General features: G+C 38.6%; 1 protein-coding gene and 1 long non-coding RNA gene across 2 annotated transcripts in view; one reads left to right on the top strand and one right to left on the bottom strand.

Moving 5' to 3' along the window:
* Positions 1 to 15,252, top strand: part of snu (snustorr) — a 416,698-nt gene that overhangs the window by 358,895 nt on the left and 42,551 nt on the right. Inside the window, exons 10-11 of the mRNA XM_067151642.2 lie at positions 131 to 347; positions 14,517 to 14,694. Coding sequence (XP_067007743.1) covers positions 131 to 347; positions 14,517 to 14,694 — 395 coding nt within the window. The remainder of the gene's footprint in view (positions 1 to 130; positions 348 to 14,516; positions 14,695 to 15,252) is intronic.
* LOC136877526 (uncharacterized) overlaps positions 192 to 15,252 on the bottom strand; it is a 53,147-nt gene continuing 38,086 nt past the window's right edge. The window contains exon 4 of the long non-coding RNA XR_010860774.2: positions 192 to 323. This is a non-coding gene — a long non-coding RNA (uncharacterized lncRNA). The remainder of the gene's footprint in view (positions 324 to 15,252) is intronic.

Below are 15,252 nucleotides of genomic sequence, written 5' to 3' on the forward strand. Positions count from 1 at the left end.
AAAGTTTATTAAATATAAGAACTGATTACAACACTAATAGGAATACAGTAGTTAATAACATAAAGCTGTGTTAGAGATGTTATCACAGTTAGTTCTGCATCAGCCAGTTTCATCTGCTTCACTGTTTCAGGGTGATGCTGTTCATCTTTGCGTTACCTGTAATGCAAGTGATTCTCTTCTGCCTTGCTATTGGACGAGACCCGAAAGGACTGCACCTGGCCATTGTGAACCATGAAGCCAACTACACCGACATGATGCAACAAAACTGCCAGGTGGCGGATGGTTGTTCATTCAGGAATCTCAGCTGTCGGTATCTACAACATCTAAAAAATGAAACAATAGTAAAAGTAAGAGAAAATATTAGAACTAGACACTATTATGGGAAATATCTGTCTTTCTTTTCATGAGGCCATACATAGTAGTGACCATACATGAAATTATACTGTAACATTCCACTTCTATAGTGGCCTACTACTACATCACGAGATTTTTTAAGCTGTCTAATGAGGCGTGCAGCATTATAACTTTTCACAAGCAAATATTGGAGAGCTTTGTACACAAGTTAATAATATGTCCTTTTAGGACACCATGAAAATGCTTTTTGATTTGGTGCCTAAATGAGTATGGTAGGTGATACAGGGAAAGGCAGTAGAAAGTTACTGCATTATGCTGGGGACTTCAGGAGAACAGACTGCCCACAATCCATTACTTTAGCAGCACAAATGAGTGTTCAGTTTCATTATGGCAGTCCTACATTATTAATTCAGAGTTAAAAATGAATGAGGATGAAAACTAATGTAGATCTCACCTTCCATCAAAGCAGTTGTTGAAAATGATGTCCAACATTCTCAATATAAACATTGCATCAAATACTCATATCTCTGCCTCTGAAATTTCACATATCAGTTGTTTGATTTCATTCTCCAGGGCTTCAAGAGTACACATTGTTTTTGTACATGAAGTTCCCCATAAATAAAACTCACAGACACTCAGATTGAATAAACAGTTCTGATATAGGAGAAATATCAACTAGAAATATCCATTGGTTAATACTATAATAATACCGTGTGGCATCTGAAGAGGCGTGGTGCAGGTCTTTCAAGTTGACACTATATTGACGTCAGAAAAGTTGGATGGCGCAGCCACGCGGTAGAATATTGAAGCTGCAACATAGTGTCTGGTGAGGTTTATTTACATGGCGAAGCATTGACATCGTGATGGAAACAGAAAGAAAATTGTCAAATTTGAGGAGGTACTGCTCTCTATATGGTTGCAAATCATATAAAACGGATGCAAAATCTCTTCACTTACTTTCCTGTACAAAAAGTTCAGAGAGTAAGATGGGCTTCCACGCTGTCAATTGGAAAACGCGTCATGCGATACATGACAGTGTGCAGTCTGCATTCTCGTGAAGACGACTTCTTTCCACAGTGTAGGTACCGGTACTGTTTATTGTACTCATTGATAGTTATTGTCTCTAATTTGTATTCACAAAGATTTAGCTACATCAAAAATACTGATAAACTTGTAGCCTAATACTTAAAAATTATAATTTTCAAACTTTGCTCTGCGTATTCTGTAGGTAGTTATAATTTTTATGCTTATTATTGTCGGTTCTAAGTTCTAACTTTTGTGCTGATGGTGAAAATGGAAGAATATTGAGATTAGGATGTGGGCTGTTCCAACACAAGCCTGTATAAAGCCTAGGATTTATTTGCTTTACAACATTTACTTAGTAGAATTATTATTTTATTTCTTCCCCAAGATTACAGTTTACAAGACAGGTAACTCCCCCGTCACCTGGCTAAGGCTTTGGCATGGACCAAATCAACAAGAAATTACTCTATAACCTCTAATAGTGGAAAATTACAGTAGCTTCACTGTTAAGGTGAATTAGCGTGTCAACGGTAACATTTCTCTGACAAACCCGCTTTACATGTACAGTTGCACTTCACATTTTCACTCCCTTTGTTCAAGACAACATTAACTTTGTGGGGTTTTGAATCGATGTGGGGTGATTGTAAACACAACGCGCCAACACCAGTTTCATCTTCTGTTTCAAACTTTTTACCTACACAAATCAAGTAATTACGCTTGAATATTTCTTCCCCTTCCACTAATGGACGCGTGAAATCTCCGACAACTCTCAACAGTTGCGCATAAGACACCAAAGACATTTTGAACACTTAATAAATCCTACAGACGCACACCCGATCACTGTCGTATTTATTTCCCGTCACTATCTCGCCGCCATATTGGAAACAGCTGACCGTAAGCTCCTCCCCCCGTTTCGGACATCAATAGGCAACCTGCATGTCTACATCCATCTGTGTGGCAGCACCAGACAAAGTGCCTCTTCCTGTGAAATACCTTGTTATTTTATTCTGCACAACTTGTACATATGACAGTAGAATGATGCTTTTATTTTAAATAGGAAAAAATAAACTTATTGTTAGAAAATCAATTCCCTAACAGTATCAGACATTTATAAACAACGGTGTATTTTGTGACAGTTTTCTAATTTCACATATAAAACTTATATGACAGTCATTTGAATAATAATATTAATAATAATAATAAATAATAATAATAATAATAATAATAATAATAATAATAATAATAATAATAACCTCGTAATGAAGTCTACTGCTTGTAAACACCCGCCCAAGAAACAGAAGACCTGGAAGTCCCCAAATCACCACCTTGGTGAATTCCAGATTGATCATATTGCGATCGCGCGGAAGGCTCAAAGAGAAATTCAGAATGTTAAAGTTCTAAGACATGCAAAACTGGACTCAGATCACTATCTATCCAAGATAAAAATCAAACTGCTCCCGAGAAACACAAGGAGAGTTCGAGCCAAAAGGATTGAAAGATTTGATAGAGAAAAACTAGGATCTAACGACAAATTCACTCAGAAACTACAATCGGTGGATGCAGAGAACTGGGAACAACTGCGCGAGGCCCTAGTCAAAACAGCTAAAGAGACGGTTCAGCTTACTAAGCCCAGGAAGCATGCTTGGTGGAACAGTGAATGCGATGCAGCGATAAGGCAAAGACAGATCGCCTGGCAGAAATGGAACTCGTTAAAGAACCAAGTCAACTGGACAAACTTCTTGAATGAGAGAAAGTGTGCACAAAAACCATCCGCAGCGTTAAACGTGCTTTTGATAAACACCAGCTGGCTCAAATTGAGCAGGATTTCCAGAAGAACAATACACGCGACTTTTATAAAACATTTAAAAGCAACTTGAGGAAATACGACCCACCAAGCCTACAGTTCAGAGATTCCAATGGGAACCTAGCCCATAACGACAAGGAAAACTGCTGGATCCTTGCAAAATACTTTGAATCCCTTCTTAACTGCGAGGCCCCAATGTCCATATTCACATTTGAAGATAAAACAACAGTTCACCGAGATTCAGCTCCACCTACGAAAGAGGAAGTCAGACAGATTATCCAATCCTTGAAGAATAATAAAGCGCCGGGTGAAGATTCGATAATAGCTGAATTGTGAAAGTTTGCTAGTGACAATGCAGTGGAAAAATTAACGGACATCATACATGAAATCTGGAACACTGAAAGACTTCCAAGTGACTGGACATCTGCCCTAATCCACCCACTTCATAAGAAAGGCGACAAGTCGGATGTTAACAACTATCGCGGCATCTCCCTCCTACTTATAACCTACAAAATTCTCTCGAAAGCTCTTCAAATCAGGGCAGAAGAACAGCTAGATCCAGAGCTGGGTGATTACCAAGGAGGTTTCAGGAAAGGACGGTCATGTGTGGAGCAGATTATGAATCTGAAATCTGTCCTTTCATATCTTAAACTAAGGAGCAAGCCTTTTGTAGTAATGTTCATCGACTTTAAGAAGGCCTATGATTCAATTGATAGAACTACCCTACTTCAGATCTTAAAGGAATTTGGCTTGGACGGTAAAACAAGAGTGATCATCCAACAGACTCTCACCAACACCATCTCAAAAGTGAAGTTTAGAGGAGAGATTTCAGAGGCCTTTGAAATACGAACAGGAGTTAGGCAAGGAGATGGTTTCTCACCTCTGTTGTTCAACTGCGTTCTTGAGAAAGTGATCCGTGAATGGCGCAGAGAAATGAGTTATGAAGGAGTAGAAAGTGGAGTCAGACTAGGCCACAAGAACAAGAACCTTTCAATTGACTGTCTAGCATTTGCAGATGATCTCGCGGTTTTCGCTGATTCCTTGGATGTGGCCATGAAGCAGATCAACCAGCTTCAAACACAAGCTGCAAAGCGGGGCTCCAAATCTCCTTTGAGAAAACGAAATTCATTACAAACATCAAACTGGCGCCAAGTGAGCTAGAAGGGACTCACAGAAAAGTCAAGCGAGTTGAAAAATTTAAGTATCTTGGTGAATGGATAGAACCTAACCTGTCCGAAAAAGAAGCCTTTTCTTCACGCATGAATAAAATGGAAATGGCTTACCATCTGACTAAAAATGTCTATAACAAAAGATCTATCTCTGAATGAAAAAATCAAACACTATTGCACTGTTATCCGGTCAGAGGCTCTCAGAATGTCTCGCCATGAACAAAAAAGGCATGATGGAGAAATTGGAGGCCAAGGAAAGAAAGATTTTGAGAAAATCTTAGGTCCAGTCAAAGATAATGGCAAGTTTAGGAGACGGCACAACCAGGAGTTGTACTCGCATGAGGAGAAAATAACTGATGTGATGCGAAAAAGGAGGATTACTTTTTATGGACACATGGCCCGAATGAAGTCAACACGATTAACCAACCGCATTTTCACTTTCCTCCAAGAGAAAAAGGCAAAGGGGGCATGGTTCAGTGAGGTACAGAAAGATCTGCAGGAGATTGGAATCTCATTTGAAGATATCCAGGAGCATGTCCCACTTAAGAAAAAACTCCAAGAACATCAGAGTTTCCTACCAAAGCCGAAGATGAAAACTGGAAAGGCTTGGACGGAAGAACGAAAGGAGCAACACCGTATATGAATGAAGGAGTACTGGGGAAACAGTTGAAATGACGTGGTCCTTAGTTGGCCGAAACGAAACAAGAGAAGAAAATAATAATAATAATAATAATAATAATAATAATAATAATAATAATAATAATAATAATAATAATAATAATAATAATAATCTTCTACTGCTTTTCCCACATGTGTTGCACAGGTGTATTTGGCCCTGTTGTACGGCCTGATGCCCTTCCTGACACCAACCCTATATGGAGGGACGTAATCACTATTGCGTGTTTCTCTGGTGGTTGGTAGTATAGTGCGTTGTCTGAATATGAAGAGGAAAGTGTTGGAGAAAAACACAAACACCCAGTCTCTGAGCCAGAAGAATTAATCAGACGCGATTAAAATCCCTGATCCGCCGGGTGTTGAACCTGGGACCCTCTGGACCAAAGGCCACAGTGCTGACCTTTCAGCCAATGAGCTGGACTGAATAATAATAATAATAATAATAATAATAATAATAATAATAATAATAATAATAATAATAATAATAATGATGATGATGTTGGTATGACATCAAAACAATAGCAAAAATAAGGCAAGAGTATTAATGAAAAATGCTTATCTGCATCAAGATTTGATACAGCCATGGGCTCAGAAGGTGATCGATCAACTGCTTTACCTGTATTATAAGGTACAAGTTTCATTTTTGTTTCGTATTGAAGTGCAATTATAAGAAATAAATTGACAAGAAAGTCCATCTTTTCAATACAATATACCAAATAAACAATATTATATAAGTCTTGGGACTAGTTTCAGCCTCTTAGTGGCCATCTTCAGCCAAAATAAAATTAAACAGATCATGTGATACCTGAAACAATGTATATAAGATAAAGACAATGTTGCAGGAATAATTATAACATTAAAACACATATAACAACAAAAATTATGGTTGTGATCTTCTCAACATAATATGATGTCTTTAAGTTGGGTTAGGACCTCAGGCAATGAAGTAAATCTCTAGACTGAAATATACAGGATATGTAATGTTTAATGTAGAAGAAAACACTGATATGCAAGAGGAAGCAGGCAGTTCATAGAAACAAAACGTTTTGTTCCCTATCCATTCTTTTGTTTCCACGGCCTGCCTTCAGGGATGGGCTTGAGCGCAGCTTGAGCTGATGACGTCACAACCTGATGTAGGTCAGCAGTACTTGAGCAGAAGTATGGCCCGCCATCCATGAGAGATCTTGTATTAAATCAGATGCGTGGCAATCTTCTTTGCTCTTTCAATACTAATGAAATGAAACCAATGTGTGTACAGGAACACAAGTGAACAAAATATATTCTCCTTCGGCAATTTAAGAGATAGCTTGTTACATTTCATACCATGCGAATAATATTTATAATGATTATGTTATATAATTAATATTATTAATGGAATAAATGAATCCATTATACAACAGAGCATTATATGGATTATATGGTTGCTATCCTAGAGTAATATTATCACCTGAGAAATAATAAGGCATAGTATGTAAGTAAGCAATTAGTAATTTTAAGATCCAAAACATTACAACCGAAATGACGAGAAAATACTATTTGAAATTAACTTATTTGGTGATCACCAGATTTAATATTTAAAAGAATACAACTCAATATTTGATAAGATGAAATAATATAAGTAAGACAGAATATTATGGCATTAACACCACTAAACCATAGCCCTAGAGAAATAAATTATATAAATTAAAAATCAAAAGAAAAGTCGACAGGGACTTTGAAAAATATGTTATGCTTAGCACAGCCAGCTGAGATAGCAGAAAACAAATAGCACATACCATAAACAGAATCTTATATGTTAGGCTCACTTACAATGAGAGAGTATTTAATATATAATGAAAAAGATAACCATCAAAATTACAAAATAGTACAGTAAAGCAAACATCAAACAAAGATATAAACAAAAAAAGAAGCAACGTTTTGCATCCTGTGTTGTTAGAATTACTGCAGTGTCATTTTACCAAAATCAACATTTGAATTTGAAAAGACGAGCTTATCTACTACACTTCCTTTCAGTCGACTGCGTTGCTTGGTAAGTATTAGACCAGTCTTTGAAAATATGTGCTCTGACAATACAGAAGTAGCAATCGTCAAATATTTCTTAGCCAGCATTGCTAAGTGTGGATGCTTTGTCTCATTCGTGTGCCAATAATCGCATGGATCAGCTAATTGAGGAAGATAGGCTTCTCCCAGGTATCTCTGAACTTCTATAGTATCGTCAACGCTTGGTACATGCAGGGAGTTTTGTTTGTGAAGTTCCTTGTCAAAATCCCCAGAGCGACTGGCTTGATATACCCACACTACTATTACTAGTACTAGCCTCAGCCAAAATGTCCTGGTTGATCTTGGATACGGGAGATGGCTGTGTGGTAGAATGGGTGGTTTGTTCCATCTGAATTAGTGTGACACTTTCTAATTGAAGTTTCTTCACTTGCTCATTTGCCTTAGCAGCACTAATGAAGGCTAAGTACGTAAATCGTGGGTCCAGAATTGTTGCCAGTGCCATATGTTTGACGTCTTCAACAAATTCAAAGCATCCCCGTAAGTTTCTCACCAGTTCATACCGCAGCTTGTCCACAGGGTCATCAGAAACAACTTCTGTATTCTGAAATTCTAACTGCAGGAGTCGATTAAGGGGTATGATTTTAGACAGTGACACATTCTTCTCTGATGACATATCATGTACTACACTTTCAATAGGTGCAAGATACAGGAGCGCTCTTGACATGACATTCCACTCATCTTGTGACAAAGAATCGGGTCCTACATGTAGCTTTGCTAAGGATGCTGCAATACACTCCTTCTGTTCATGCAATCTGAGAAACATGGCATAGGTACTATTCCATCTGGTGTCTACTTCTTGCACTAACTTGTGACATGGTTTCCCTAGCTGCTTCAGAACAAGTTTGAGGTTTTTGTTTGCTGGGGTGCTAGATCTATAATAGCTGACAATTCTGCAAGCTTTCTCCCTGAGCATTAACATCATAGGGTTGTTGTTCAAAGCATCCTTGACAATTAAATTTAGTGTATGGTTGAAACAGGGCAAATGTTGAACCTGTGGAAGACTCCTTACAGCACCTTTCATGTTTAGGGCATTATTCGTGATGATGGACGTTACTTTAGTTGTGATGTTCCACATATCCATTATTTCAGACAGAGCTTCAGAAATATGCACAGACATGTGATTATCTGGGAAGCTTGAAAGGCCATCGTGAGGAATACGCACGATTCGTCGAGACAGTGCCAAGTCACTGCTAAAAACAATTCAGTGGAGCATAACGTCCACATGTCCGTTGACAGAGAGACAGTATGAGCTGGACTTAGTTTGGTTTCCACTTCCTTACGCTGCTGTTTATATTTTTCCTCAACCAGGCTGCAGTTTCTTTTGTGATGAAATGCAGTACTTTAGGTCCAAGAGGCTTACAAATTGCCTAAACCCAGCATCATCTACTATGGATAATGGCTGAAAATCCTTAGCTACCATAGCAACTAAGGCATCGTTTAATTGCAATTGTCTATGGTCGTTATCTGAAAAAACCAAAACATATTTCCGTTATGATACTGCTACTATCGACCAACAGTATTGTTTTAACCCAACAATTTTATCCACATTACTTTCTTAACATTATGTCATCCATCGTCTGGAGTCAGTAGAAACTGAAACTGGTCTGTTCTGTACTATACTGAATATGTTAAACGTATGTAACTTTTGTAGGTCTAATAAAATAATTTTAAATAGATAGGTATTAGACTACAAACATAGTTATTTTCTTTCTATTCAAACTTGCCAGCGTATTTGGTGGCGGGTCCAGGTTCGTCATCCTCAGCATGCGATAGCACATTCACCAATGAGTCAACATGTACTTGATGTTCCCTTGATGGTTCATTCAACCTGGTTGTAGGAGGAAGTATATTGTACTGCTTTAGGTGACATATCATGGATGAAGTGTTTCGGCTTTCAAACTTGAAATCTCTACTACAGATTCGACATACCACTTTCTTCTGGGGTTCCTCAGAGAAATACTCCCCTAATATAGATGTTGATTCCCATAGGGAATCTGAAATATTTGTCCCAAATGAGTAAATTTATAATACCAATATAAATGGTCCGTTATTGGACATTATAAATTTTCCAGCTAACTCATTCTTGGTTGCCAGCGTTTCACCCTCGTGTGCTAGGGTGGGCTCATCAGTTGGTACCTAGCACACCTACCAAGACGCATGGCTAGTGCATACCGTGGAGGTCACTGCATAGGCTACCTGAAGCCACCAGCAGTGTCAATGCACTATGAGAGACTTTATTTCACTACCAAAAATTGATGCCTGCTTGGCTATCAGATGATATAGATGTTGATTCCCATAGGGAATCTGAAATATTTGTCCCAAATGAGTAAATTTATAATACCAATATAAATGGTCAGTTATTGGACATTATAAATTTTCCAGCTAACTCACTGCTGGTGGCTTCAGGAAGCCTACGCAGTGGCCTCCACGGTATGCACTAGCCATGCGTTTTGGTAGGTGTGCTAGGTACCAACTGATGAGCCCACCCTAGCACACAAGGGTGAAATGCTGGCAACCAAGAATGAGTTAGCTGGAAAATTTATAATGTCCAATAACGGACCATTTATGTTGGTATTATAAATACTCCCCTGTCCACGAACATTTCTGGGCAGACATCATGTCTACTGCAAGTGACCGATACACAAGGTGAAAATATGACTGTAAGCACAGACAACTTATTACGTTTCTACCTCAACAATGTATGCTCCTCTAAAACTATTTCTATAGCCATCATGCCTCCATATATGCCCAGTGATGCATTTTTGGAACATTTTACAGTGTCATATCCCCAGCAACAGGTGAAATGCTGAGCAGTGAGTGGAATCACCTGATGGCTAACCACAGTACTAAAAACGAAAGGGAGTGAAGATGGTAATTTATAGGCGTTAGGTAAGTTGGTTGTTAAGAGTTGAAACTCGTATGATTTCCTCTGTACAAAGAATATACACGTACAATTAAAGTCGGTCACTTAGTGTGACATACTGGAATTAGCCCTCCTCAGAACGGCTATCCCAAATAAATGCAAATGGACTCTAAAATATTAGAGTACCACTGAAATGCTAAAGTGATGTAAAAACAGATCATCGTGGACTCTCAAAGAGATTCCTCAAGCTTTAAGTTGCCAACTACGATAAAACCAGAAGAACTAGGGCTTACGTCATGAATCAGAGTATGAAGGATGAATACCATGTGTTAGCAACACCCTCCAAACTTGATCTACTAATAAATATTGTGAGTAGCAACATCTCTTTGGAATCTATCGCGATTCCCTGATGTGAGCGGAAGGCAAGTCTGCCCTGGATGAAGACTCCAAAAAGATGCTTGTTCCTTCATTTACATTCATATTTAAAGAAACTAGCAATTAATATGAGAGTATCCCCTACTCTTAGCTAAGGCCGTTCCGGCTCTCTATTGGCTCTACCACCTCCCCCATGTATCGCAACTCCCCCTCTTGTACACATAGCAATTCTCATTTTCATAAACATGACTACTCGCCTCTTAACACTTATCTTCATAACCTGACTCCCACTTTTCTAATACTTGTTATCATAAACATGACTCTCCGTCTCATTATATTTGATTGGGGTGGCCCATTACTTTAGTTATAGGACACTTCAAACTACCCCTTCACTTGCTATTCCAAACATTGGAACGTGATTATTTAGATTGCCTGTATTGACTTATTCATAAGACCTTCTGACCTCACAAGACTCTGTTTCTACTTCATTCTTTTTCACCCCAACACATGGCTGTTTAGTTAGCACAGGCCCATGGATTGAGTTTCCAAGGTAACCACTCTATACTGTGTACTACTTAAATTACGTAATGCTACTTAATGCAGGTTCGTGTCCTTGGACATGACAACAATACTGATATTAAAAACGTATGAAGTAGTCTTTTAGTACCTGTGCCATCACAATAACTACGAAAACAATGAGAATTACAAGTGTGGAAATGACAAAGAACAGAATCAAGCAGCGAGAGGCTGGCTTGCTCCCTGAGCTACAGAGGAGGCCGATTTGATGAAAGGAGCCATATTGCAGTCACCCAGATGAAGAGAACCACATGCATCCTTGGTAAATCTCTGGGAACTAAATGTTATCTATGAAATGTTACGTTGCTTTGCATGATAAATACTTCCTAGGATTTATTTTTCAGAAAGAATGTATTTAATGATGTCAAGGACTGCATGTTCATGGTCATTAAATAAGTTATATCAAAATATGTGGAATTATTAAAGAATAATACACTAGAATTACAAGAACATAATACCAGCCCTATGTGTCCAGTGATATTTTCGCAACATGCAATATCTACAGATTGTGAGATGTAATTTAATAAATCCTGAAAGTTCAGTTATATCAGACTCAGGATTTCAGTTCTGTTCCAATTTCCTTATTGTTATTATTATTCTCCCTCCTTTCCCTAATTAGCATATATAGCAGCAAAATAATTATAAATTGAATGGATACAAATTAAATATTGAAGGTCCCATCATACCAATGGTGTATTGTATATAAACACGTCTTCCTGAAGGAGAAATAGTAAATATCATAGCATTATAATAAAACTGAAAAGAATATGTTATTAAAATGATACATTCAATGATCAGAAGAACCAGAAATGGAAGTAGCGACCAAGTAACCACAGGAAAACTACACAAATATTGTCACTATACAGAGCTCATCTTCATGTCGAGCAGTCAATTCAATTTGATAACAAAAAGTAATTCTGGGCACATATGGGTTTAATAAACTGATGCGTCCATTACGACCTACGGTACGTCTGTATTTCTGTAGAATGGTCGCTATCACTAATTACTTTACTACAATGTAGTGCTGGAATGTGAAGACCAAAGAGCAAAGAGAATGAGTGAAGACGGAAGTGCATAAAAGCCTACGTCACGAGGGAATTCTGTGCTGCTTGATCTTGCTCGAAACAGTACCCGGGAAACTGGAACTGTACAATGATGATGATGATTGATCTTGCTCGACCAAGATCAACACACCAGTTTGTGATGTCAACAATCGAGCCTGCTCGAGCAGGCGATCGAGTGGCACATCCCTACTTGCCTGCTTCCTCTCGCATGTCAGTGTTTTGTTCTACATCAGACATTACTTGTCCTGTATATTTCACTCTAGAGATTTACTTCATTGCCTGAGGTTCTAACCCAACTTAAAGACATCATATTATGACAAGAAGATCACAACCATAATTTTTGTAGTTATAAGTATTTTAATGTTATAATTGTTCCTGCAACATTGTCTTTATCCTATATACATTGTTTTAGTTATAACATGATCCATTTAATTTTCTTTTGGCTGAATATCGCCACTAAGTGGCTGAAACTAATCCCAAGACTTATGTAATATTGTTTACTTGATATATTGCATTTATTTCTTATAATTGCACTACATGTATGTATGTTCAGTCCTCAGCCCAAAGGCTGGTCAGATCCTCAACAGCTCCACCATTAGCTGTCATAGATGGCCTAGACATCACTAAAGAGGTGTACTAGGGAAATGAGGAGTGAGGTAGTTTCCCGTTGCTTTCCTCACTGAGCCAAAAGTTGCTTTTATATATCAGTCTGCCATGCCCACTGAAATGCATGCACCAACTGACCCTATGAGCAACATTTTCACACCATTCATAGCAGGGACTGGCTGCATAAGGAATGGCATTATTAGCATCGCTCATATCTCAGTCACTTTCATTTTGTCAAAGCCAAGGGTAAGACTGAGACAGGTCAATGAAAGTAACAAAATTGCTCGAGCCCATACCAGAAGACTTAGTGCACTTTAAACACAAGGTCTGGCCTGCAAAGGCATCTGCACTACAGTACATAACTGTCGTAATTTTACTTTGTTTCTTTAGATCAGTTAACTTTCTCAGTGGAGTGCTGTAGCAGTCGAGAGAGAACCTTGCTGGGTAGCTGGTGGACTTTTGTAGCAGTCACGAGAGAACTGTGCCAGGTAGCCGGTGGACTCCTATAGCAGCTGTATGTTGTTTGGCTTTTCTGTACTTTGCTATAGTAGACTGCTTGGGAAATTCAAACCTTCGTGATATCTAGCGGCTGTCTTGTGAGTCTGTAGTTTCTAGTAGAGTCACCAGATGTCAGGAGCAATCAGTTATAAGGTAAGGGTTCGAGTGACCTTCACACCCATCATCTGCCACATAATTACTGTTTACCGTCGACATATTAACACTTCTATAGATATCTTCAGCGCATTGTGGTACCACATACTGTATTTAATGCATGAGAAACTGTATACCTATGATGAAGCTCTTACACTCAAATTGGGTAGTGACTTTGAACAAAATGAAGTCAGGAAAGATTTAACTCTGCTAATGCTGTGTCCATACCCACAGATCTCAAAGTAGGGTGGGAAGTCTTGTATGAATGAATATGACTAATATATGCACAAGGATATTTGACTGTACTTCTTTTTGTAAATAGTCAACCTGCCATGTTTTAACAACGTGAACAAATGCGAACAAAATAGCGGAGAGCAGAAAATATCCCCCACCGGGCGAGTTGGCCGTGCGGCTAGAGGCGCGCGGCTGTGAGCTTGCATCCGGGAGATAGTGGGTTTGAATCCCACTGTCGGCAGCCCTGAAGTGGTTTTCCGTGGTTTCCCATTTTCACACCAGGCAAATGCTAGGGCTGTACCTTAATTAAGGCCACGGCCGCTTCCTTCCAACTCCCAGGCCTTTCCATATCCCATCGTCGCCATGAGACCTATCTGTGTCGGTGTGACGTAAAGCAACTTGTAAAAAAATATATATATATCCCATACATCGGTCATGGCCGACTGTTGTAGGCACTCGACCCCAAGGCCACGCATCCATTCTTGCTTCGATGGAGTGAAAAGGTTAAGTTTTACAAGTCCTCTATGAAATAAGGCTGATAATCTTGTATTCTGTGCCTTAAATCAACAGTCCTCCATCATTGTTCCACATTTATCATTTAAAAAATTAAACCATTCTCTTATGTAGTGCTGATGACTATGGTGCAATTTATTCAATTAAAATACAGTCTATATCAGCAACATTGTCTAACTCATTTAGTCTAAAATGGCTTTCAGAACTTATATTCCATCTTAAAATTTTAAAATGCTGCTGAGGATAATTATGTTGCAAAACAAAACAGAGATACAAGTGAAGGAAATTAAAATAAAATGTCTGCATTCAAAAGATACTGTTATTACAACATACATTTTTAATTATATCCACTGTGTTAGTTAGACAATTATGCTGTTGCAAACTATTTTATTTCAGTAAATTGTATTGTTCCACAGGTTGAACAATGTCCCAACAACTAAACAAAAAGTCAGGTCTTCATTTCTGGAACTGTATTGCAATTGCAGTTAGAAGTTTTATGTGTTTCAATTTTGATGTCTGGTGTATAACATTATTATTTTTCTTTGTAGGATTATTATGAATATCCAGATAGTGCATTAACAGCTGTGAAGAATGGAGAAGCTTGGGGGGTACTGTACTTCACGGAGAACTTCACAGATGCTTTAGTTGCACGAATGATTCTCGGTCGGGAAGCCGATGAAGAGACCTTCGATCAGAGTGAGATACGAGTCTGGCTAGACATGTCCAGTGAGTATACTTCATAGTGATTCAACTTTCATGAGGCAAGAGTCTACCTATATGAATGTCTCCTTTTTCTGTGGCTCACTCTTCCAATACTGTGTTCTTTCTATCTACAAGCATTTAGATTTGAGAACTAATAATATTTTATCATTTATCAATTACTCATTTGCTTACAAGATTTAATTACAGGGGTAATTTTCTTCATCATCATCATTACCATTTTCCTTTATCCCTCTCCATTTTATATCTCATTCATTACTGTATTGCAGTCCAAGCACCTTTGCTTAATGTTGTCCTTAACCAGGACCGTCCATTGTAATAAATCCTCATCAGCACTTTCCTTGTCTGACTCATTGGCTGAATGGCCAGCGTACTGGCTTTCAGTTCCGAGGGTCCCGGGTTCAATTCCCAGCTGGGTCGGGGATTTTAACTTTCATTGGTTAACTCCAGTGGCTCAGGGGCTGGGTGTTTGTGCTGTCCCCAACATCCCTGTAACTCATATACCACACATAACACGCGGTTACTTACACATGGCAGATGCCGTCCACCATCATCAGAGGGTCT

Source organism: Anabrus simplex, chromosome 7, assembly GCF_040414725.1.
Source record: "Anabrus simplex isolate iqAnaSimp1 chromosome 7, ASM4041472v1, whole genome shotgun sequence".
NCBI lineage: Eukaryota > Metazoa > Arthropoda > Insecta > Orthoptera > Tettigoniidae > Anabrus > Anabrus simplex.